At 48.6% G+C, this 26,194-nt stretch overlaps 2 protein-coding genes across 28 annotated transcripts in view; both read right to left on the bottom strand.

Moving 5' to 3' along the window:
* The window catches only part of MADD (MAP kinase activating death domain), a 40,296-nt gene extending 32,928 nt beyond the window's left edge, over positions 1–7,368 (bottom strand). For 22 of the 23 annotated variants that reach the window (XR_009504701.1, XM_059931560.1, XM_059931537.1 and 19 more), the window contains exons 1-5: positions 6,856–7,368; positions 2,883–3,042; positions 1,508–2,104; positions 788–1,091; positions 135–266 (exon numbers count right to left, since the gene is read on the bottom strand). Coding sequence is in view for 22 of the 23 variants with exons in the window: in XM_059931560.1 (XP_059787543.1) it covers positions 135–266; positions 788–1,091; positions 1,508–2,104; positions 2,883–2,944 (1,095 nt within the window). In the remaining variant the exon portion in view is untranslated. Of the gene's footprint in view, positions 1–134; positions 267–787; positions 1,092–1,507; positions 2,126–2,882; positions 3,043–6,855 lie in introns of those variants that run through there. The other variant, XM_059931559.1, reaches the window with a different exon arrangement.
* A 339-nt stretch (positions 7,369–7,707) lies between these two features.
* NR1H3 (nuclear receptor subfamily 1 group H member 3) lies at positions 7,708–26,096 on the bottom strand. 5 transcript variants are annotated; one of them, XM_059931563.1, is made up of 10 exons: positions 26,003–26,096; positions 13,503–13,582; positions 12,798–12,986; positions 12,107–12,373; positions 11,635–11,843; positions 11,349–11,528; positions 11,083–11,182; positions 8,503–8,616; positions 8,190–8,284; positions 7,708–8,001 (listed from the first exon to the last, which is right to left on the bottom strand). In XM_059931563.1, the coding sequence occupies exons 2-10, from the start codon at positions 13,543–13,545 to the stop codon at positions 7,855–7,857; spliced, it is 1,344 nt and encodes a 447-aa protein (XP_059787546.1). In that variant the 5' UTR covers positions 13,546–13,582; positions 26,003–26,096; the 3' UTR covers positions 7,708–7,854. The 5 variants fall into 5 exon arrangements, with proteins under 5 accessions (XP_059787546.1, XP_059787545.1, XP_059787544.1 ...); XM_059931562.1 differs by lacking the exon at positions 26,003–26,096 and adding an exon at positions 14,610–14,784; XM_059931561.1 differs by lacking the exon at positions 26,003–26,096 and adding an exon at positions 14,351–14,553.
* Positions 26,097–26,194: the final 98 nt, after the last annotated feature.

The following is a 26,194-nucleotide window of genomic DNA, read 5'->3' as shown; positions in this document are numbered from 1 at the left end:
TAGACAAGTAAGTTATAACAAGGAATTCAGGACCAGTACTGATTTACAACTTCTCTGGGCATTGAGCCTTCGCCCTCAGAGCTGGACAGAGTTGGAACAGAGGTGACAAAGCCAGAAGACACCTTGAGACTCACCTGTTCTGCGGACGCCATGCAGGTGGGCAGCAGTGGGATAACAGGAAACATATACTCCAAGGGATAAATCATTGCCACAAATGCCATCACAGACATGGAGAGTGCGTTGTAGTCTCGGGACTGCAGCACCACCTGCAACGAGCCACACCACAAGGGTTACCCGACAGGAGAAGGTTTGTGAGAAAACAGCTTCCCACGCTACAATTTAGTTTCTGTTTCACCAAGCCTACGGCTCTGGGAGTTTAGTTTCCACACTTATCACTGCCTCACGCCTCACCCTGCCTGCCGCCTCCCAGTGCAAGCACTGCAGTAATTCTCCCTTGAATCACTCCTTTGTCATCCTAGTTCTTGTACCCCCAGATCCCAGGGTCACTCACTGGAACAGAACGACTGAAATTTTCAGAGAATTAGGCTGGTATAGTTAAGGAGATTTCAACTGAGTGTCAAGCCCTCTGAATATATCCCACAGGATACTAGTACCTTAATTCAACCCACACCAACCGAGTACCTGTTGTATACCTGGTATCGTGTTATCTCCTGGAGACAAGATGATGAAAAAGATGTAGTCCCTATCCTCAGAGAACTCATGGTCTAGCTTCTGCCACATTTCAAAGCCCTTCCCCTAGAACAGTCTAGGAAGCTGGCCCTCTCACCTTGTGTTCTAACAGGATGCAGGTTAGCACCTGAAGACAGGCATCCACACCCAGAAGTTCCAAGGGGAGGTGCAGTGGGAAATCCACTAGGGTGAATCGAGAGGGCTCTGGAAGAGCAAAGGTCAGAGCTTGCTGGAGCTCCTGGGGCAGGACCTCAACGTCCACTCGCTTCTGCCCTGAGACGGGTACTGGGGAGCGCAGCAATCGATAGATCCAAGCCTCGATCTCTCGAAGGTCGTGCAGAAGGGCACTTGACTTCTCCTCCACTAACAACGATCCAGTGAAGATGCGCCACATGGTGTCCCTGAGCAGCAGACAGCAGGAAACAGACACATAAGCACTAGGAGCTGACACCCCACTGCAGCCCAGCGTAACCATAGAGGGTCTAATGACAGCAGCTGGAGAAGCCCACCCTTTGGTCTCAGCTAGGATCACAGGGTATACATAAGAGTAATGACAAGTGCAAAAATGTATACATAGCAAGACTTATTGTCCTGCCCATCGTGAAACACCAAATTCCTCAGCATCACTCCAAACACGATCATGGAAGGAAGTCTAACTCTGCAGTAGTCTTTTGCTTAGCACGGATTAACACAAAGTGCTTAAGGAGGTCTGAAGGAGCTCAGGCTTTAGAGGAAAATTCCTACGCCCCTCACAAGCCAATTACACCTCAACCCTAGATGCCGCCCCTCTCTTCTGAGCATAAGCAGTGAACCGTACCTCTGTATGCCTCGAGGGATGCCCAGTTTCTTGCCCAGCAGTCGCTCACTACAGCAGTCCACCAGACGTTTGAGGGTGTACAGACACTCTCGGAAGGTGGAGAAGAAGGGGTAATGGCTGAGCACACACAGGGACGTCAGAGTGCTGTTGCGGGAACGGCTCTCCGCCTTGGCCCGGCGTCTGCCCCGAGGAGACTGGTTCACATCCGGGGTAGAGTCGGCACTTGGAGGCTGCAGGGACGGGCCACTCTCCGAGCTCTCGGCGCCAACCTCTTCTGAGATGCAGGTGGCATGGGGTCCTTCCTTCCCACGGGACCCTGCCCCGGCCTCCCCCTTTTCCTTAGGCATGCGCTTTTGGAAGGAGCGGTAGAAGTTAACACAGATGCCATAACGCGTGACTCCAGTGTCCTTGTCGGTGAGAGTGAAGACAAAAGAGGTGTCCTCGCGCAGGCTCATGCGCCGTTGCCGCACACTCAGGCAGCCCTCCGGCTGGCAGAAGAACACGACGTCCGGGGGCAAGGGAAACTCGGCGTGATCCTCTAACGGGTATCGCCGTAGCAATTCTGGAGTCTGGGCCACGCTATCACTGCTCGGGTGCCTGGAGAACAGAAAGACAAATTCAGCAGCCTGAAGGGACAGAGCGCCCTTTCAAATTTTAACCACAGTCAAGAAATAAATGCTCTTTTGGATAAAGAAACCTAGCTGCAGGACCTTGGAAAACATGCCACATTTAGCTATAGGCTAAATGAGGTCTGTGCTGCCATGAAGATGCCCACCCTGAAATAAAAGGAAAATGGCGACAATAAAATTATCACTAACACCTTGAAATGACTAGCATCTTTCAAGGTGTATTAGCTAATGAATTCCCAAGAGAGCATATGTAGAGACAGAAGGAGCACAATGTACTTTTCCTTTGTTCGAAATAAGGAAACTGAAGTGTATAGAGTATATTTGCTCAAAATCACAAAGACGCTAGTTAAGAGCAGAGTTTTGCTCTATCTCTGTTCCTCCAGGCCAACACTCTCAATCTACCTGTTTTGTTTCCCTTACTGGCAGCAAGGTTCCCACCAGGGTGAAATAATAGAAGAAGAAAGAGATATGCAGGGCTTCCCTGGTGGTCCAGTGGTTAAGACTCTGTGCTTCCAATGCAGGGGGCAAGGGTTCAATCCCTGGTCAGGGAACTAAGATCCCATGTGCCGCATGGCATGGCATGGCCGGGGCAGGGGCAGGGGCAGGGGCAGGGGCGGGGGCGGGGCCGGCGGGGGGGGGGGGAAGAATGAGATATGCAAAGCAACGTGGAAATGGGGAAGGGAAATCATCACAGATTTTGTGGCTATCCCAGATGACAAGACAAAAATCAGTCACTTCTTGGTTACCTGGCCCCTACGATCACTAGGTAGTCAAGTAACCGAGGACAGGACTTCTTCTTTTGCACCATGGTTCCGATTCATCAGTTCATCTCAGAGAAACTTCAAGGCACCAAGCATGGAATCGATGTCCCCAGGAGGAATTCTGATATTATCTGAAAATCCAAGTCTAATAGGAAAAAAGTACTGATAAGGTCCATTGCTGTGCCTAAGGGACTCATCCCTCTCAGCTTCAACCCAGCCAGGGACATAGGTCAGAAGATCTTCCATTTTAGTACTAAAGATAGGAGAACATGACACTTTTCCTAGCCTAGAGCTCTGTCCAGGCTTAAGAGCTCACAGAGTCAAATGTCAAGAAGTAGGATAAATAATGGTTCACCTCTCCGTCCCTACAAACCAGCTCATTTCCAGCCTCACCCCTGGGGCTGTTTCTGTTTCTGAAAAACAGGCCCAGTCGGTCTAATCTGGACTCAGTTATTATGATAACAAAAATTAAGTCACTTTCAGGACTGCTCCAGAGTGGATCAGGATCAAACCAGACTCTCTAATCAGAACTAATCTGCACTCCTAGGTCTAGGTGGAAACCTAATTATTCTCTGTTCCAACATTCTGCATTCAGCTTGATGTGAAATTACCATATAGTCTATACAGTTAATTGCACTCAGACAGTAACAACAGCTGGCTACTCTACCCCATGTGATCTCAAATGAAGAATATCTATGCCCCAATTGCTTCATCTAAACCATTTTTCTCCCCTCTTCAAGCAAGAAAGGGGTCCAGTGGCTACTGCTACTGGCTCTGCCCTTGGTGCTGAATCACAGTGTTCCACTTATATTCTGGTCCCAGGATTCGAATTAGTAATACAATATACACAGATGAGGCCTTGTCCTTCTTTACCTTACAGAGATTAAGAATTAGATGCAGAAATAACAGTATTCCTGCAAGGACAGGGAGAGGTGCTCAGAGGAATTTCTAAGCCATAGTCCAAAAATTAGAAAAAGCTTACATGTCCTAACTGTAATTTATTTCCTGTTGGGTCTCCATACACTCCTCTAAACAAAATGTTTCACTCCGTGACAAGGTTACTTTCAGTGCTTCCAGTATTCCACCTCTGTGCTCCACACGTAGCCACACTAAGACCTTGTTCACTACACACACACAGAGAATTCCATTACACGACACACACTCTCACACATCACTCTCTTCTTTGCTGCTGCGTGCACTCCCATACATACAACGTACACACTCTCTGTATGCTTAAGGCTCTATTTGATTTAGATGAGAAGCTCTATCTTTTTTTCTCTCCTACTTAATAATTAAAAAAAAAAATTTTACAACACCTCTCAAATCCTCAAAATACTTCTCCCTCCTTTCTCTTGCTCCCAATAGAGGACCTGCAGGTAATAGGATTCAGTTTTGTCTCCATAGCAACTCTGGCTCCAGCACTATTTATAGCAGAGCCACCGCCCCTCCCCTGCTTGGGGACCGCACAGTGCTATCAGCTGCTACTCCAGAGTTGGTCAATGCCCATAATAATTCATTCTCCTTGAATCTAGAGACACCTCTTCCACTGATAGCACCGACTGATTGTTAGGTCATCTTCTCCCCCATGTGTCTTTAGTTTGCACTTTGTCTTAATTCTGGATTTTGATAGAGATATCTCCTTTCTACACAACGAAAACCAAGTTCCCAAGCTTGCAAAATACTCATTTCTAGGCATCACTACCACCCCAAAAGCCCTTTGGGCCTCTCCACTGCTACGGACTCATAAGCATACTGCAGAACGTGAGGCACTGCAGTATGGACTGTTAGAGAGCAGAGTTCAGCTCCTCCCAAACAGAATGAGAAGGGGAGGGAAACACAGAAATGAAATGGGAGATGGGTAAAAGCATAATTCATTCTCTAAAGAATTATATGGAAAATGCCTAGTGAGAGCCAAAGTATCTTAAAATAAAACAATTTACAGGACCAGAGCTCAAGGCTAAACCTTGAAATCTAGGTTTATGTTGAAAACCAGGAGCCCTTTCCAAATAAAAATCTCAAAGATCACACCTGAAGCATCTTCTACTAATATGCTAGGCATCAGGCCTCTATCCTTGGTGGGATCCCAGCCCCCTCTCCACTGAGAATCACCTGATAAAACTGAAATCATCATCATGCACTACAGTGCTCACCTCCCTCCAAAGCCACAAGGACCCAGAGATCTTGTGACTATTCTAGCCACTAGTGATAGGATGGATTTTTAGTCTCAATTTATATCTCATCAACAGCCACTGCCTTTGGTTTTTCAGATTGCAGAGATAACCAAGGCTTTTCTTCCCATTCTCTCCCCTCCTCACGAAGACTCTAAATTCTCTCGCATTACCTATAACTCACACTCTGTCTTCACATCCACCCACTCTGCCTCTTGCCTCAGCTACATTTACTAACGTATAGATCCTCGTTCCTAGCCCCTACAATTCCAAAGGCATCAAGCTCAAAACGCATACCTATCTGCTGAAGTTCTACACAACTACCATCCACTCCATCCACCGCTTTAAATTATCTATGTCTTTTCAGCTTACAAATGGCCACATTAACCAACCCTTTGGATTCGCCCCTCATTTTGGGCAGGATGTCATAGTAAAACCACAGGAACCAGAGAGCGATATGACATCCTTGCTGACGTGAGCACAACAGGAGGCTCTCTCCCCTCCACCGCCTCCCCAGGCAGTGACCTTGCAAGCGCATCAGCACAGACTGGTCCAGCGCGGGGAAGAATGAGAGTAAAGAGGCAGGCAATAGGCACGGTTGGGGAAGAGGGGAGGGCAGGAACAGGAGGACGAATTTAGAGGTGCACGAGGATGGGGAGGGAAGCAGCTGCAGGAAAAACTGAACGGTGTCTCCACTCTCCAACAAGCCGATTTTGAAACACCAAATTAAAAAAAAAAAAATTTTTTTTAAAGAGCCAAACGTGCTTTTCAAACCCTAACCAAAAATAAGGCGCGCGGGTGCGCGCACACAAATACACACACGCACATACACACGCACACACGCGCGCCATGTGGTTAGCAAGGCTCGGGCCCCCGAGCTGGACAGCTCTGGCCGCCCCCTCACCTGCTGGACAGTTCTCCCCCGCCCCCGCCCCGGAACCAGGACCGCCCGCCAGCCCCGTAGGAATCTCGCCCTGCAGCTGCGAGCTGCGCCTAGGCTCGCAGCCCGAACCCCCTCGACGGCCCGGACGCCCCCACCTCTAGCGCCACCCTCTTCCCTACGGACCCCTGCTGTCCCTCTCGAGACCCTACGCCCCCTCACACTCCTTCAGGGCCTCCTTAGAGGCCCCTTCGCCCTAGAGCCCCTGTTTCCTCCCAGAGTCCGTTTCTCCCGGGCAGCTTCGTCCCAAACACCCTTCCGGGGCCCCCAGCGGCCCGGACCCTCCTACCTCTCGAGCCTCGGGGTACCGGCCGGGTTCGGCCAGACGTCCCCCGGCAGTCGAGCGTCAATCGCTCCTCGGCGCGGGCGCCGCTCGGACCGCGCGCCAGTTCCGCGTCTGCACCGTGGGCCGTGTACCACTCCGACTCGGTGAAGGAGGGGGAGGCTGAGGGGCCAGGGGCCGGACCATTCACCCCCGGGGGGACAGGGCTGCACCAAGCCGAGCGTTGCAGGGTGGAGCCGGCCCTCGAGAGAGAGACGGCTACGCACACACCTATGCGTGTGGAAGTGGGAACGCGATGGGGAGCGCTGGGCCAGCCCAGCGCCTCTACGTGACAAGGGGAGGACCCAAAGGAATACTTTTTGTTTGGGTTGCGCAAACGTTTTAATTCGACACGGAAATAGAGCCCATTTCGATGAACTGCGGATGAATCTGGAAGCGACGTCTCAAGATAAGCTGCCCTAGGACTTTCTCACCGTTCCCCTCACCTCATCTCCCTCCCCCGCTCGCGCTTTGGAAGTGCCCAGCCGCGTGGGCAGGAAAGCCGGCGACTGCGGCGGTGGAGCCTACCAATTCAGGGGCGGCGGGGGGACTTGAGGCCGGAAGGCGCAGCCGCGGCATCTCCTCCACCCGGTGCGCTCCAAGGCAGGGGGCGTGAGCGGTGCCCCGGTGCGCGCTGGGAGAGGGAGTCCAGCCCTTCCGCGAGGCTAAACCTGGGACACAGCAGCCTCCTCCTGGCCTCTGGGGACTTTTCTCGCTGTCCCACAGGGCCTGCGGGCCAAGAGGAGGGATTGTTGTACCTTCTTAAGTATCAACGGAAAAACCAAGGCATTATACCCGCACGCACGAACACAGGTGCACGACTGAGGCGTTAGTTCCGAAAATCCAACAACCCCTCCCTCACAGAAAGGCAACACGATCCCACCGGGATCACTGAGGGGGGGCAAGGGTGCGTCCCAGCCTCAGCACTTCATTGACCCTTACATCGCACTGGGACTGGTAAAATGAGGTCCCCACTCACTGCCAAGGCTGTCACTTGTGACTTGTCTCCCTCCTCTGAGTCTGGAAACGGACCCGCAAGGACACAAGCTTCTCTCCTCTGTTGTCGGGCCCCCACCCCCATTCCAGAAATTGGTTTCTCTCATTCTGAATTCATTTTGGCCTTCCTGTACAAACAGTGCCAGGCCTATCGGTGAGGCAGCCCGGCGGCATTTATGGCCAAGCCGCAGAGTGACAGTGGAGAATTTCTCTTGGGGCCCTGTGGGGAAAACAGGAAGTGGTAGAGGCAGGATGGGCAGGGCCCTGGAGAACCTTGTGCAAAGTGGCCCCCAGGTTCATCCACTGGGCCCGGTTAGTACAGTCTTCACACGGAGCACCGTTTTAGCAGGATCCCTACTACCCAGCAGCCACAAAACTCCCAACCCTTTGACTCTCCTTTAATGCCACTTGAGGATCTCCTTTGCCCAGCCCTCAGGAATGTCTGTCCTTCTCAGTCGGTTCCACCTCTAGGAGGCAGCCACCAGCCTCAGCCATCCAGCTCAGAAAAGAGAAGATACAGGGGAAGATCAGTCACTCGTGCACATCCCAGATCTCAGAGAGCAGCGGGGGAAGCTTTTTATCCTGCAGGCGCAGTGCAAACACTTGCTCTGAATGGACGCTGCTCAGTGTCCGGAGGTTCACCAGTTTCATTAGCATCCGTGGGAACATCAGTCGGTCCTGGGAAAGAAGGACAAGTACAGCCTTTGTCTCTCCCCAGGGAAGGGGGGCAAGGGTGGGGGCTTTGTGGGAGAGGTAGAGAATTGTCTGTGCACGATGTAGTCAGGGAGGGATTCTTGAAGGGAAAGCAGATGTGTCAGGGGATGAGCCTGTGGAGAGGAGAAAGAGGGCACAGTGGGGAGACTCACATGGGGGTGGTGGATGGAGACGTAGGCATGCAGGGCCTCCACATATGTGTGTTGCAGCCTCTCTACCTGGAGCTGGTCCTGCACGTTGGGCCGGTCTATAGGTCACCAACAGAGTTGAGTAGCAGGTCTGGCCAGGGTCTTATTTCCATACCCCAAATCACAACCAAAAAATAGGGACATGCCCTACCCAACCTCTCCCATCCCAAAGTAACACAACAAGGGCCTCCACCCCCACGATTCTTGCCCTATGGGGCCTGCAGCCCTCTTTGGTGTGAGTCTCTTGCTCGTTTTCCCTCTTGCCCCTCCTCCACACCTGCAGAGAAGATGCTGATGGCAATGAGCAAGGCAAACTCAGCATCATTTAGTTGCAGCTCATTCATGGCTCTGGAGAACTCAAAGATGGGGTTGATGAACTCCACCTGCAGCCCTGGGGAGGAAGAAGAGAGGCTGGGTTGTGTGGCATGGGCAGCACTGCTCAGCTGAGGACACTACCAGGAACTCAGGAAGAAGTCTCCAGGGCTCTGCTGTATTAACCTTGGGTAAGTTTCTTAACCTCTCTAAGCCTCATCTGTGAGGCGGGAATCATATCTGAACTTATAAAACTGTTGTGATGGTTAAATGATAAAGCATACAGACCACTTTGCACTGCACCCAGCATACAGAACGTGCTGAATTAAATGACAATAATTCTGTTAGAATTCTTCTTAGAATGCTTGAGGGCACCACATTACTAGAAATAGAAGCAACCCTTATGTTTGTTTATGAAAAGACTGCTTCACTGGCAATTGGCCTTACTTATTTGAATACTAGCAATACATTTCTTGTTTCACATCACAGGGGAAACAAAGCAATGTGGTTGAGGGTGTGGACTCTGGTGTCAGACTCCCTGGGTTTGAGTCCTAGCTCTACCATTTACTAGGCTGTGTGACCTTGAGTAAGTTATTTAAGCTCTCTGGGCCTTGGTTTTCCCATCTCTAGAATGGAGATAATAATAGTACCTACCTCATAATGGGTCCTTAGAATAATGAGTGGCACATATGGTAACTCCATGTAAGTGTTTGTTAAATAAATAATAAGTTTTAAAAATAGAACCAGCCTTCTTACTGAGGAGACCGAAGTTCAATAAACCATGACCTGAAGTGGTGACATCTAAAGAACACTTCTCCCAAACACACTGTCAAAGTCTCCCCACCCCACGCCATCCCCTAGTTTTCTCAGATGTCTTTTAGCAACCATCTGCTAACTTTTCCATTCCAGGCTTCTTGATTAGTCACTTCCTGTGCTTTCACCCCGATGTTTATCAAATGTGTGTTGATCCATTTAATGGACAAGCCCCATTTAGAAAGCATTTATTGGTGAGGTGTCCAGCCTTGAATTGTGCTGAACAGCCCCTTTGTACAGAGAGGACGAGCAAGTTCTAGAGTTATGCCCCCTGCGAGGGTCTGCTACTGCTCGCTGAGTGGACGCCCCCAGTGTGATCGGTTCACATCGTTAGTCACCCACGCGAGCAGCATATGGTAGTGGAGGTAAAGGAGGAGGGAGACCTGCCCAAAGAGCAGCCCTGTCTCTTCTCCCCTCACTGAAAAAGTGAGAAATGAAAGACAAACATGATGACATAAAAACCGCTTATATAAATGAATCTATAAATAGATACAGATTCAGACAGCACAAGTCCGCAAGTGCCGAAGGAACACGCAGACATGAGAACAGGGAAGAGTTCAGAAAGGAGGATGTTATGAAGGAGGAGGCCGTGGTTAAGAAGGAGTGGGGTAGTAACCATCTGGGGAAAAGGTGATTGGGTAGAGAAAGGGGGCAGGGCTGGGCTTTTAAAGCTGGGAAAAGTCATTACATCACTCCTACTAGGTGCCTATACATTCAGGCAGCACACCGCGCACTACAGAAGGCAAGAGGTGTCAACACAGCCCTGCCGTACCCTATAGTGAAGGGAGGCCTACCTAGAAAGCTCACTGGGTGGCCTGTGATGGGACAAGAGCTGGCCTGAGTCACGGGAAACCTCTGTGAGCTCTGCACTGGAAACCAGTCTTCTCCAAACCCGAGAATGGAGTCAGCATGAGCCATATTTTACAGACCCACTCACTCAGGGGTTAAACCACCCAGTCTCTTGCTCAGCCTCAGTCCTGTCCCTCCAAAACACCTTCCACCTTCCATCCTTTCCCGGCCCTCCTCCCACAGCACAAACCAGCCATTGAATATGAGGAAACCAAAACTGCTTAGCCTGCAAGCAAATGTCAGATAGAGAACAGCATCGTAAACTAATTCTTGGAGAAAGTACTCCAAGATACTCCAAGATGGGGATAGAAGTGTTCACTCTTATCCTAAAACTGCCTCATCTGGGCACATCTGCCATGTTTTAATGCCAATTCCATGGCTACTCAGAAAGCACAGCTGAAGAGGAGGAAATCAGTCCACATGATCCTTAAAGAGCACATCTGAGAAAGACGTTTCAGTTTTGGCTACTAAAAGGCTTGGTGAGGTTTTCAAGTTTTTTTTCCTAGCTGTAAAGTCTTTTCTTCAAGCAAAATATTACGCAGAAGCACAATATATAACGCAGATTTAAATGAAGCTTCTGGTTTGGCTTAAGTTAGGGTGAAGGACGTTTTTCCTCTAAGGTGACACTTCCATGGAAACCCCCCTCAGGTTCCTGGAAACACAGTTTGAGAACCACTGGCCTAATGCAACAGAGGACAGGAATCTATCTGGGGCAGTTAAGGGAGACCTATCAGCATTCCAACTTTCTGTCTTGGAAAAACAAGTGGATCCTTCCCTTTGTAGCCACTCAAACCCTGGGCCTGTAGCTCTGTAGTCACTATGGGCCCCATGACAAAGTGCATCCGTTCATCCAACCCAGTCCCTTTGTGATCTCAGTTCTCACCTGCTTTGGCAAAGTCGTCCCGGTTATAACTGAAATCCTTGAGGAAGGTGATACTCTCACTTCCAGGGTTGTACCTCCGAGATGTCTCCAGAAGCATCACCTGCACACAAATATTGGGCTGGTCTTGGCCCAGGGCACCTTCAAGGGAAGGTCGAGCCCCTCATCCCTACTTCCCAGTGCATGTGGCTTCCCAGCTGGCGGGCTGGGGGCCCCTCCCACAGACATCCCGCTCTGGTCCTCCCTTCACCCTCGGCCTTGCCAGCCACCTCAATTGCAGAGGTCTTCAGGAGGGCAATCTGGTCCTCCCGGCTGAGCTGCAGGAAGCCCGGCAGCTGTTTGGCAAAATCAACGATCTCCTGCACAGAGACAATGGCCAGCTCCGTGAAGTGGGCAAAGCGTTGCTGACGGGCCTCCCGACTCTGCGGATCTGGTGCCATGGGCCAGGGCTACCCCGAAAGGCAAGGAGGAAAGAAACAAACCACTCTGAGTCAGGCATCAAGAAGCCAGCGGGTGCTCTGGGCACAGCGGCCTCTCCCCAGGCCCCTCAGGTACCGTGACTCGAAGCCGGTCCGAGAAGGAACGTCTGTTACACTGCTGCTGGGCAGCCACCAGCTTCTCAATCATGCCCAGCTGCTCCGGGCTGAGCTGCGGCAGGACTTGGGGCGGAGAGGAAGCCCTCGGGGGCACGGATGTGGCCTGAGCCTGTTCCTCCTCTTGCCGCTTCAGTTTCTTCAGACGGATCTGTTCTTCTGACAGAACACCTGAGAACAGAGCCAGAGGTGAGGAGGGGAGAAGAGGGGGAGACAGGAAGTGGGCATGGGGCAGAGGCGTAGTTTGAGGCTCCAGAAAAGCAGAGAGTGTTAGGTAAAGACAAGGAAGAGATTTTAATCCACACTTAGGGACCGTGTAGGAAGGCCCATAGGCTCAGCTGCCTTTCTGCCCCCAGACCTTGGCACCCAGACATGCCCTCTTCCCCATCGGCCTAACCACCCACCTCCCCCAGCTCCAGTCCCCAGACACTCACACTCCTCCCGCATGCCGGCCTGGCGGCATTTGCGAAGGCGGCACTCCTGGCACTTGCGACGCATGTAGGTGTCCATGGGGCAGTGGCCCCCACTGTGGCAGACGTAGCGCGCCCCTTTGATGACACTGCGGCGGAAGAATCCCTTGCAGCCCTCGCAGCTCAGCACGTTGTAGTGGAAGCCGGAAGCCTTGTCCCCACACACACTGCACAGCTCATTCCCCAGCATTTTGGGGGCTGGCCCCTTTTTCCGCTTTTGTGGACGAAGCTCTGGGTACAGGAGAGAGCCTTAATGTTCTTCTTCAGGGAAAAGGCTTGGTGCCCAGCTGGCCACTGCCCTGAGCACTCAGTGACCTTCATTTACTTCACTGAACAAAGTCTATCTAGTCTCTCTATTCTAAGAAAGTAGCTCTCGTATGCAAAGTGCTATTATGTCCTAGGTACTGTCTGAGCCCTTTATATGCACTGATCCTTACAACCATAAGAGATAGGTACTCTTGTTATTTCCATTTTACAAATAAGGAAACGGAGGCTCAGAAAGGCCTAAGAAACAAAATTTACACTCAGATCACTTAGGTCTAGTTGACTCCAAAGCCTTTGGACTTAACCATGATCTTATAAGGTAAAGAGCCCTGAAGTTACCCCTCCCAGATCCAGGGAGCCCTTACCTCCTCCAAATCCAGCAGCTCCTCACCTGTGGACTCTGGAGGGGCCTCCACCCCGGGGAGCAGGGCTGTGGGCTCTGTTGCCTCCAGCCCCACCCTCGAAGTGCCCCCAGCAGATTGGGGTGTGCTAGATTCCTCCCTGAGGATACAGTTGCTGCTTCCCAGAGGCTGGCTGCTTGCATCTTGTGCGTCTGGCTCCCACAGCTCCACTGCACAGTCTGAACCCCGAAAGAGAGGCACAAGGGGGTCTCAGGTCCCCAGCATTCTCCTGGGAAACTGCAAACTTATCTTCACCCATAGAGGGCAGTAAAACGTCGGCTCCAGCTTTGGGACCCTGCGATTTGTGTGGGCTCTAGGGCTAATCACTTGTAGTCCCCTGCACCTCAACACCTTAAATAAGGATGTTAACCTTTGTCCCCTTGCGGGGCTGAAGTGCATCCATCTCAGAGATGAGACAGCACTCTTGAAAGCCAAGCTGGATAAGCACTGGACATGCCAAGCCTCTCCAGCAGCAAGCCCGGACTGAGAAGGACGGACGGGTATCTGCAAGGGCCACAGGCACCGGAGCCAGGGCAGAGGCAGTCTGGGCAGAAGGAGGCACGCAACACCAAGAGCAGCTCTGGACTGCTCTCCAGGGAAGGGCAGAAGGTAGGTAGTGAAGGAGGCTGATTCCCGCGGGAGGAGAGGAGTTGGGGCCTGGGCTCAGGGGAGAGGGCTGGAGCGAAGAAGCTTACCAGGAGAAACATCAGGCACAGGGGCCTCCAGCCACAGAGACATCTCTTCCTGGAGCCCTGGACATTACCAAGGGACTGTCCTGCAGGAATGATCCAGGTTACACTCTTCCCAAACTGGGTTCCCTCCCCTCCTGATCCTGCTTTTTATCTGTACTCACTTATCAGCTAACATTTACTTGCCGCATATGTGTCAGCCTGTGCTAAGGCTTTCCATGCCTTCCTCACAATATCCCTATGAGGTCAGGGCTATTCTCAAGCCCAATTTACAGATGAGGAAACTGGGGTCAAAGACATTAAGAAAATAGCCTATGGGCACACAGTTAGGCAGTGGTAGAGCCAAGACTCCGACTCTGGTCTCTCTGACATCGAAGTCTGATTTCTTGGCTACCATGCCACCTTTTCTCCCCAGGACCCCCTCCAGGCCATCAGGAAATGTTTGGGCACAACTGCCCCACTTCTGTCAGAGCCCCTTCCCCCTCACTCTAGCACTGGGGACCGCCAAAGTTGGGCAGAATCAGGACATGTGATCGAGGCTCCCTCCACCCAGTGAAACACACTGCTGGTTAGACAACCTCACTCCTGCCACCTTCCAGGGTCCCAAGACAAAACTCTTGCCTCCAGAAGTCACCCCAATTCACATACAGGACCTCCTGCCCCTGACCCCTTCAGAAGTTATCCTGGGACATAAACAGAATGCTGTCGCTGTCCGAGCTTCCGTCACCATCATCCTCTTCACTTCTCCCCAGAGACCCCTTTCTAAATCCACAGGACACCCCGCCGCCCCCGCCCCCACCCGCGCCCCAGACACACAGGCAGAGCCCCAGGCCAGCGCTGAGGAGCAGACCCACCGAGTGCCAGGCCGCCAGACTCTGGCTGGGGCAGTCTCTGGAGCCCCCTTGCTGGGAGAGGAGGATGGTGCAGTCCCTGGTCCACAGGCCTCAGCGGCCGGGGAGCCGGAGCGGAGCAAGAGAAGGGCAGGGAGCCGGGAGCCGACCGACCGGAGCCCTGGCCTCCTCGCCCCCGCCCACGGGCCGCTTCCCCACCGCGCTGACTCCGCCCCCTGCCGGCCGGCCACCCCCTCGGCCCGGCGCCACCCCCGGCCCCTACCCCCAAGCCCGAAGGCCGCATTTTCCTGCAGATCTGCCCGGCTCTCCCCTTCCTCTCCTCATCCTGGCGGCTCTGAGCTGCTCTTACAGGCACCTCCCAGGCGCCCCCACCCCACTCCCGGCAGCCTCCAGAGTCGTTTCCTCCCTTCCACAGACACCTCGCGGAGCAAAGGTCCCGGCCCGGCCCGGAATTGCGACACCGAGCCCCAGCTTGCTTTCCCGGCCTCCCTCCTCCTCCTGTACCTCTGGAAAGGGGCCAAGAAGCTCTCCCCACTAGCCCCAGGCCTCAGCCAAGCTGATAGAACTACAGGGGTGGAGACAGGCAGGTGCTGGACCTTCCCGGGAGTCTCTGAACGTGGGTGCCCTGCGGGGGCCAGAGAAGGAAGGAGGCCGGAGCGGGGGCTGGGGGGGATGGGTGGTGGAAAGAAGTCGCTATAGCAATGGATGGTCTGGGACGGGAGACGGTAGATCTGGGTGCCAGTCCAGGATGGACCTGAGAGGGCATGCAGGTTCCCTCATCTGGGGAAGGGTTCCGTCAGAAGTGAGGGCAGGCTCTGTCCAGCATATACTGAGACTGTAGCCGTGCCTTCTCGCCTGAACATGAGGTCCATCCCTGAAGGTAGACACCTCGTTTTACTGATTTTATCTCCCCTGAAACAGGGCCTGCCATAAAGTAGAAACAGAGCAGGTACTGTGGTTCTGTTTGTTGAATGAATAAGTAAACAAGAAAAATAGTATCATCCTCTTCTATCCTATACTTGTTGGCTCTAGTCAATTTCATCATTGCTTTTTAGTGCTTGGGCTCTGAGCTCAGATTTTGGGTTCAAATCCAGGCCTTGCCTCTGCCTCGTATTTGTTGTGTGATCTTGATTAGGCAAGTTAATGTCTCTGAACCTCTGTTTCTCTATCTTTAAAACAGGTATAATAATAATGGTTTTTGCCACATAAGGTTGTCCTGAGAATTAAACAATGTATCAGAGCACACAGTAAGAGTACTAGAAATGGAAGCAGTAATTAAACTCCCAATCCTTTCAGCTATGGGTCTTCCCATCACCTTGGATCTGTATACTGTTAACCTTCCTGTGCTTATTTCCATATACAAACCCCTCACTATCTCTTCTGGTCCTTAGAGCAGCCCCAGGAGGGAGGGAGGGTACAATAACACTGAGCTCATGGGAGAGTCTTTTCCAAGACCACACACAGTCAGTGGCCAAGCTGGGATCAGAATCCAGATGTCCTCACTCAAGTCCCTGTCCTCTTTCTTTCTCCTGTGTCAGAGTCCAGGATACTCATCTTGCTGCCTCGAAGGTCTGCTGGACCAGTGAAGTGAGATGGACGAAGCTGAGGCTGGTGGGCTGCAGTGGGAGAGGCAAGGGGCCCTGGGGATGCTTCAGTCCAGATGTGGGAGGCGAGGAGCTGAGGTTACTGCTGGTTGTTCCCCCCCTGCCCCACTCCCAGTTTCCTGCTCACAGGCTCTTCCTGTTTTGCTGTGAACTCCAGTTCCCATGGGCTCCACATGAAAGCACAGAAGGACAGGGGGCCAGGGCAGGCAGCCAGAGGCACCGAGACAGAGATGAACAGGACACCAGGGAAGAGGAGAAGAGAGGGAGTAGGGAAAGAGTGGACATGGGGTGTGGGGGAACAGGACGGGAGAAGGACAGGGAAAACAGAAATAGAAAGGAGCTTGGTGAAAGATGGGAGGAAGCACAGGGTGGGGCGGGAGGAACAGGCGGGAGGAACAAGCGGAGGTTAGGGAGCAAAACTTGAGAAGACAGCAGGCTGGATGGTGTTGCAAAATCTGTCCATGTATTCATTTTCACATTTCAGAAAAGCCCCTCTGACACCCCCATCTCAAAGTTCTGCCTCCAGCTTTTGCTCTTGTTCCCTCTCATCACAAGGTCATCCCCTCACGAGGCCCCCACCCTGGTCCGGGCATCTCTGAGTCATGAGCACAAGGCTCTCCATTCCTCTTGCTTATGTTCCCTCCTTGATTTTCACAAGGCCCCAGCTGTCCTGGGAAAGTAAAAACCAGGGACCGTAGCCCCTGGGAAACTAGAACTGTCCTGTCTTAGCACCCACATCATCGCTCCAGCTCCCTCCTCCACCTTTCCCCATCCCCAGAAGCTCCAGCACAGAGGCAGAGTCAGTGATGTCACTGAAACACTTGGTTCAAGGAACTTGGGATGGAACATTGGTCTGGGGTCTGATGATCTATATTCTGGGAGTTGGGAGAAGACCCATTCACTCCTGATCCTCAACTCTCTCTCGTGACACCCTAGTCTCCCCACAGGCCAGGACCCAGCACCACACACAAGCCGCATTGGGAGCCCTCTGACCCAGGCTAGAGCCAGTTGCTGAACAAGCAGGTTAGGGCGCCATCTCCCCCACACAAGGGATTCAGCCTCGGCCTAATCTCAAGTAAGGGAGGAGGAAGCATTACTGCCAGAGTTACCCCTTCAGGTTATGGGGGTTCAGGAGCCTCCCCCACATGAAGATGGGAAGGGAGAGCAAAAGGGGTGAAGACCAAAACCTGTTGGTGGTATCTCCACAAAGGTTCTGGAGATGAATGACTGGGACTTCTTCCCCAAACCAGGGCAAGTAGTCAGGTGATCTGCAGTGGGAATCACATGTCTCACTTTGCCAGACAACCCCCCGGCCCCCACTGTACAGTCCCACCAGCCCAATGGAGGTGTTAGGTGCAAAGCCTCCCAGTCCCACGGGGCCTTTCCTATGTTTTCTTGGCTCCTAGAAGAGGCAACATGCCTGGGAATTCCTTTTAGGGTCTTCCAGGTCACATTTCTGACCCCCAGAACCTCCAGAGGCTTCTCCTTGCAGCAAAGGGAATCTTGAAGCAAAGATAGGAGCATTCACCAGCCCACAGTTATATGCACTACTGGATGGCACTCCCATGAGGCAGGCCACAAGGTGCAGTTTGCAGGGATGGACTGGGGCAACTGCTTCTTGCTGCCTCCATCACCATTCTGGAAGGCTGCACAGTGTGGGGGTCATCTTGCATGCTGCTCAAGTGACTTCTCCCCAGCCTCCCAATCACAGGAGAGAGAAGAACCCAGGAATTCCTGCTTCCCAGGTCTATGAGTTCAGAGATGATATAGACAACAGAAAGAAGAAAAGTAACATTTATTAGGCCCTACTACATACATTTATCTTTACATGTATTATTTTATTTCTCCTCATATATAATCCTAGAAGAGAATACTAGCAAGGGGTCAAATATCAAATCTGAATACAAGTATAGCTGACTCAAAAGCTCAAACTCAAACAAAAAATGACCACCTCACTCCATTACACAAAACTGCCTTCCCAGATAGGAAAAATAGTCCACTCACCTGGATTTAGGTTCGCTTCTGCCAACACAGGGTGCAGCAGTGGTTCCCAAACCTGGCCTTATTTTCAGAGGTTCTGATTTATTTGGTCTGAGGTATGCCCATGTATCCATCTATCTAACTATCCATCTACACATCTATTCTTTTTGCATCTGTAGTTAGGAACCAAGGTGTGGGGACCACAGAATCATCTGGCAGAAAACATGCAGAAGCTGGGGGTCAAGAAACCAGGGCTCAGCTCTTGGCTCTACCATGTACTTGTGGTGTAATCCTTACCCTTCCTGGGTTTATTTCTCACCATAAAAAATGAAATAATATCTTCTCCATCAATCCTTCCTACATCGGATGCTTGCAGGCACAACGAATATAGAAATACTTGAACAAGTGGGAAGAAAAGCAAAAGATGAATTTAAGGGATTTTTGTTCTACTTGCCAAAATTTAATAAGCCCAGGATTTACATTCTGAAATCACAATGGTCTGGCTAGTTTGCAAGGAGAGTAAGGGGCATATTAAAACAAAACACTCAAAAAGTCCCACTAATATGCAGAATTTTGCCAATTAGCCATGTCCCATTCAACCCCACCAATGTGAAAAGGTTTCCTTTGCTAGAAATCTCTTAATTGAAAGTATTTTGGGGCCACTGAATACAGTTAAGCAATGCAGTTTGAGTAGTCTGTGAGAAATAACCCATTTTAAGGGCTACTTGACTGGAAATCAGAAAACTTGAATTTTAATCCATTCTCCTAAACTCTGTGAACTTGGACAAGTCACTTCCTCTCTCTGGGTTTGTTTTCTTATCTGTGAATTAAGGGGACTAGGTTAGATCAAGGATTCAGAGATGCTGATTTATGAAGCCTATGAATGGTCTTCATGAACCTCTTGGGATTGTATGCAAAATTCCATTTGTGTGTGTCGACATTTTTCTGGAGGAGAGGGGACTAAATTTTCATCTGATTCATAAAGGAGCCTGTAACAAAGAAGAAGTACAATTATGCAGCCCGTGGAAGGAAAACCACATTCATAGAAAGACAGACAAAATGAAAAGGCAGAGGACTTTGTACCAGATGAAGGAACAAGATAAAACCCCAGAAAAACAACTAAATGAAGTGGAGATAGGCAACCTTCCAGAAAAAGAATTCAGAATAATGATAGTGAAGATGATCCAGGACCTCGGAAAAAGAATGGAGGCAAAGATCGAGAAGATGCAAGAAATGTCTAACAAAGACCTAGAAGAATTAAAGAACAAACACCTAGAAGAATTAAAGAACAAACAAACAGAGATGAACAATACAATAACTGAAAGGAAAAATACACTAGAAGGAATCAATAGCAGAATAACTGAGGCAGAGAACAGATAAGTGACCTGGAAGACAGAATGGTGGAATTCACTGCCACGGAACAGAAGAAAAAAGAATGAAAAGAAATAAAGACAGCCTAAGAGACCTCTGGGACAACATTAAATGCAAAAACATTCACAGTATAGGGGTCCCAGAAGGAGACGAGAGAGAGAAAGGACCCGAGAAAATATTTGAAGAGATTATAGTTGAAAAGTTCCCTAACATGGGAAAGGAAATAGACACCCAAGTCCAGGAAGCGCAGAGAGTCCCATACAGGATAAACCCAAGGAGAAACATGCTCAGACACACAGTAATCAAACTGACAAAAATTAAAGACAAAGAAAAATTATTAAAAGCAACAAGGGAAAAACGACAAATAACATACAAGGGAACTCCCATAAGGTTAACAGCTGATTTCTCAGCAGAAATTCTACAAGCCAGAAGGCAGTGGCACGAAATATTTAAAGTGGGGCTTCCCTGGTGGCACAGCGGTTGAGAATCTGCCTGCCAATGCAGGGGACACGGGTTCGAGCCCTGGTCTGGGAGGATCCCACATGCCGCGGAGCAACTAAGCCCGTGAGCCACAATTGCTGAGCCTGCGCGTCTGGAGCCTGTGCTCCGCAACAAGAGAGGCCGCGACAGTGAGAGGCCCGTGCACCGCGATGAAGAGTGGCCCCCGCTTGCCGCAACTAGAGAAAGCCCTCGCACAGAAATGAAGACCCAACACAGCCAAAAATATAATAAATAAAATAAAATATTTTTTAAAAAAAATTAAAGTGATGAAAGGGAAGAACCTACAACCAAGATTACCCTACCTGGCAAGGATCTCATTCAGATTCAAAGGAGAAATCAAAAGCTTTACAGACAAGCAAAAGCTAAGAGAATTCAGCACCACCAAACCAGCTCTACAAGAAATGCTAAAGGAACTTCTCTAAGTGGGAAACACAAGAAAAGGATCTACAAAAACAAACCCAAAACAATTAAGAAAATGGTAATAGGAACATACATATCGATAATTACCTTAAACGTGAATGGATTAAATGCTCCAACCAAAAGACACAGGCGCACTGAATGGATACAAAAACAAGACCCATACATATGCTGTCTACAAGAGACCCACTTCAGACCTAGGGACACATACAGACTGAAAGTGAGAGGATGGAAAAAGATATTCCATGCAAATGGAAATTAAAAGAAAGCTGGAGTAGCAATACTCATATCAGATAAAATAGACTTTAAAATAAAGAATGTTACAAGAGACAAGGAAGGACACTACATAATGATCAAGGGATCAATCCAAGAAGAAGATATAACAATTATAAATATATACACACACAACATAGGAGCACCTCAGTACGTAAGGCAACTGCTAACAGCTATAAAAGAGGAAATCGACAGTAACACATAATAGTGGGGGACTTTAACACCTCACTTACACCAATGGACAATGGATCTTCCAAGCAGAAAATTAATAAGGAAACACAAGATTTAACTGACACAACAGACCAGACAGATTTAATTGATATTTATAGGACATTCCATCCAAAACCAGTAGATTACACTTTCTTCTCAAGAGCACCTGGAACATTCTCCAGGATAGATAACATCTTGGGTCACAAATCAAGCCTCAGTAAATTTAAGAAAATTGAAATCATATCAAGCATCTTTTCCAACCACAACGCTATGAGATTAGAAATCAATTACAGGGAAGAAAACCGTAAAAAATACAAACACATGGAGGCTAAACAATACGTTACTAAATAACCAAGAGATCACTGAGGAAATCAAAGAGGAAATCAAAAATTACCTAGAGACAAATTACAACGATCCAAAACCTATGGGATGCAGCAAAAGCAGTTCTAAGAGGGAAGTTTACAGCAATACAAGCTTACCTCAAGAAACAAGAAAAATCTCAAATAAACAATCTAAGCTTACACCTAAAGGAACTAGAGAAAGAAGAATAAACAAAACCCAAAGTTAGTAAAAGGAAAGAAATCATAAAGATAAGAGCAGAAATAAATGAAATAAAACAAAGAAAACAATAGCAAAGATCAATAAAACTAAAAGCTGGTTCTTTGAGGAGATAAACAAAATTGATAAACCTTTAGCCAGACTCATCAAGAAAAAGAGGGAGAGGACTCAAATCAATAAAATTAGAAATGAAAAAGGAGAAGTTACAATGGACACTGCAGAAATACAAAGCATCATAAGAGACTACTACAAGCAACTCTATGCCAATAAAATGGACAACCTGGAAGAAATGGACAAATTCTTAGAAAGGTATAACCTTCCAAGACTGAACCAGGAAGAAATAGAAAATATGAACAGACCAATCACAAGTAATGAAATTGAAACTGTGATTAAAAATCTTCCAACAAACAAAAGTCCAGGACCAGATGGTTTCACAGGCGAATTCTATCAAACATTTAGAGAAGAGCTAACACTCATCCTTCTCAAACTCTTCCAAAAATTTGCAGAGGAAGGAACACTCCCAAACTCATTCTATGAAGCCACCATCACCCTGCTACCAAAACCGGACAAAGATACTACAAAAAAAGAAAATTACAGACTAGTATCACTGATGAATATAGATGCAACAATCCTCAGCAAAATACTAGCAAGCAGAATCCAACAACACATTAAAAGCATCATACACCATGATCAAGTGGGATTTATCCCAGGGATGCAAGGATTCTTCAATATATGCAAATCATGTGATACACCATATTAACAAATTGAAGAATAAAAACCATATGATCATCTCAGTACATGCAGAAAAAGCTTTTGACAAAATTCAACACCCATTTATGATAAAAACTCTCCAGAAAGTGGGCATAGAGGGAACCTACCTCAACATAATAAAGGCCATATACGACAAACGCACAGCAAACATCATTCTCAATGGTGAAAAACTGAAAGCATTTCCTCTAAGATCAGGAACAAGATAAGGATGTCTACTCTCACCACTATTATTCAACATAGTTTTTGAAGTCCTAGCCACGGCAATCAGAGAAGAAAAAGAAATAAACGGAATACAAATTGGAAAAGAAGAAGTAAAACTGTCACTGTTTGCAGATGACATGATACTATACATAGAGAATCCTAAAGATGCCACCAGAAAACCACTAGAGCTAATCAATGAATTTGGTAAAGTTGCAGGATACAAAATTAATGCACAGAAATCTCTTGCATTCCTATACACTAACAACGAAAGATCAGAAAGAGAAATTAAGGAAACAATCCCATTCACCGCTGCAACAAAAAGAATAAAATACCTAGCAATAAACCTACCTAAGGAGGTAAAAGACCTGTACTCAGAAAAGTACAAGACACTGATGAAAGAAATCAAAGTTGACACCAACAGATGGAGAGATATACCATGTCCTTGGATTGGAAAAATCAATATTGTGAAAATGACTATACTACCCAAAGCAATCTACAGATTCAATGCAATCCCTATCAAATTACCAATGGCATTTTTTACAGAACTAGAAAAAAAAAATCTTAAAATTTGTATGGAGACACAAAAGACCCCAAATAGCCAAAGGAGTCTTGAGGGAAAAAAACGGAGCTGGAGGAATCAGGCTCCCTGACTTCAGACTATACTACAAAGCTACAGTAATCAAGACAATATGATACTGGCACAAAAACAGAAATATAGATCAATGGAAAAGGATAGAAAGCCCAGAGATAAACCCATGCACCTATAGTCAACTTATCTATGACAAAGGAGGCAAGGATATACAATGGAGAAAAGACAGTCTCTTCAATAGGTGGTGCTGGGAAAGTGGACAGCTACATGTAAAAGAATGAAATTAGAACATTCCCTAACACCATACACACAAAAAAACTCAAAATGGATTAGAGACCTAAATGTAAGACCAGACACTATAAAACTCTTAGAGGAAAACACAGGAAGAACACTCTTTGACATAAATCACAGCAAGATCTTTTTTGATCCACCTCCTAGAGAAATGGAAATAAAAACAAAAATAAAGAAATGGGACCCAATGAAACTTAAAAGCTTTTGCAAAGCAAAGGAAACTACAATCAAGACAAAAAGACAGGAGGGCTTCCCCGGTGGCGCAGTGGTTGGAAGTCTGCCTGCTGGTGCAGGGGACACAGGTTCGAGCCCTGGTCTGGGAGGATCCCACATGCCGTGGAGCGGCTGGGCCCGTGAGCCACAATTACTGAGCCTGCGAGTCTGGAGCCTGTGCTCTGCAACAAGAGAGGCCGCGATGGTGGGAGGCCCGCACACCGCGATGAAGAGTGGTCCCCGCTTGCCGCAACTAGAGAAAGCCCTCGCACAGAAACGAAGACCCAACACAGCCATAAATGAATGAATAAAAAAAAAAAAAAAAAAGACAAAAAGACAACCCTCAGAATGGGAAATATTTGCAAACGAATCAACGGACAAAGGATTAATCTCCAAAATATAAACAGCTTATGCAGCTCAATATTAGAAAAACAAACAACCCAATCGAAAAATGGGCAGAAGACCTAAGTAGACATTTCTCCAAAGAAGACATACAGATGGCCAAGAAGCACATGAAAAGCTGCTCAACATCACTAATTATTAGAGAAATGCAAATCAAAACTACAATGAGGTATCACCACATACCAGTTAGAATGGGCATCATCAGAAAATCTACAAACAACAAATGCTGGAGAAGGAGTGGAGAAAAGGGAACCCTCCTGCACTGTTGGTGGGAATGTAAATTGATACAGCCACTATGGAGAACAGTACAGAGGTTCCTTAAAAAACTACAACTAGAATTACCATATGACCCAGCAATCCCACTACTGGGAATATACCCAGAGAAAACCATAATTCAAAAAGACACATGCACACATATATACGGAATCTAAGGGAAAAAAAAGCCATGAAGAACCTAGTGGCAAGACGGGAATAAAGACACAGACCTACTAGAGAATGGACTTGAGGATATGGGGAGGGGGTGGGGTGAGATGTGACAGGGTGAGAGAGTGTCATGGACATATATACAGTACCAAATGTAAAATAGATAGCTAGTGGGAAGCAGCCGCATAGCACAGGGAGATCAGCTCGGTGCTTTGTGACCACCTAGAGGGGTGGGATGGGGAGGGTGGGAGGGAGGGAGATGCAAGAGGGAAGAGATATGGGAACATATTGTATATGTATAATTGATTAACTTTGTTATAAAGCAGAAGCTAACACACCATTGTAAGGCAATTATACTTCAATAAAGATGTTTTTAAAAAAAAAATAATAAGTTCTAAAGAAAAAAAAAAAAAAGACACATGCACCCCAATGTTCATTGCAGCACTATATTTACAATAGCCAGGTCACGGAAGCAACCTAAATGCCCATCAACAGATCAATGGATAAAGATGTGGTACATATATACAATGGAATATTACTCAGCCATAAAAAGGAACAAAATTGGGTCATTTGTTGAGATGTGGATGGATCTAGAGACTGTCATACAGAGTGAAGTAAGCCAGAAAGAGAAAAACAAATATCGTATATTAACGCATATACGTGGAACCTAGAAAAATGGTACAGATGAACCGGTTTGCAGGGTAGAAATAGAGACACAGATGTAGAGAACAAACGTATGGACACCAAGGGGGGAAAGTGGCACGGATGGTGGTGGTGATGGTGTGATGAATTGCGAGATTGGGATTAACATACACACTAATATGTATAAAATAGATAACTAATAAGAACCTGCTGTATAAAAAGTAAATAAAATTAAAAAAAAAAGGGGGGGGGCTTGTGACTAAATAAGCCTAACTTTTTGACTACCTAGTCTTCAGCTCTCAATTTCTATTCACTTCTCCATAACAATTCTGGAAGTAATGTTTAGATCCTGAGGTATATATAAATAATTCAATCTGGAGTCCTGGGGCAAGATACTGACCCTGCTTTCTTCCATATGTTCTGATCACGTTTTATTTCTCCAGTGATCTGAGGTGATTTGCTACTAGGGGGCAGATCTGAATCAAAGCATCCCAAGGGCCTATGATCTGACCTCCTGGAGCTGTGAGTCCCTCCAAGCTGAGTCACAAAGACCTGAAGCCAACTGGCTCCACCTGTATCCTAATGGTCACTGCCAAGAGGGCCTCTCTCTGATTCTGTGGAAACCCCACCTACTCCCACCGTATATGCTCCTTCCCTTTACCCCTATATATCTCCCCACTGGTCTGAAATTTCTCCCCTACGGATTCACTGCTTTGGTTTTGCAAAGTCTGAACATCCTGTGCAACCCAACTCCTTTGAGAAGAGGCATGACATCTTGATTCTAATTAACTAAAACTTGTAAGTGGACGGGTGGGGGGACAGGGAAAGGATTGGAAGGGGGAGTGAGAGGAGCCCTGAAGCTTTGCTCAGGAAATGAGCATTGGCTACACTGGGACCAACCTCAGGGACACAGGGAGTCCAAAGGGCTGTTTACACGCTGTGCCCTACACCCAAAACAAGACTTCTTCCGGGGAAGAGAGCCAGGGCCAAGGCTCAAATTCCACCCGAAGGAAGGGGTGCAGAGAAAGGCGCCCTAAACCACCCCTCGCCCCAATTCTGCACCCGCTCTCGCTCTACGTCAGGCCCGGCAGCATCCCGGCCCGAGGGGGTCGCTTGCTGTGCCGGCCACAGTCCGGCCCAATACAAGAGCCACCTTGGTATTTAGTCTCCGCGGGCAGAGGCAAAACCCACGCTTAGTGTTCTCTTTACCAAGACGAGGTCTCCAAGCCCTTTCTGCAGGGCGAGGTCGCGCTACATTCCCACGCTTCTCCGCCACCGCGGGATCGCGAACCTCCTACAGGAATTCCCTACCGGATTCCTCCTCCCACCATCCCTACTCCCCCTTTAACAAGATTGCGGCGAGAGCACTTCCGGCGTGTGTCCTTAAGGGTGCGTCCGGGC

This window comes from Balaenoptera ricei, chromosome 8 (genome assembly GCF_028023285.1).
Source record: "Balaenoptera ricei isolate mBalRic1 chromosome 8, mBalRic1.hap2, whole genome shotgun sequence".
Lineage (NCBI taxonomy): Eukaryota > Metazoa > Chordata > Mammalia > Artiodactyla > Balaenopteridae > Balaenoptera > Balaenoptera ricei.
The sequence above is the reverse complement of the archived record's forward strand: the minus strand, read 5'-3'. Positions and strand labels throughout refer to the sequence as shown.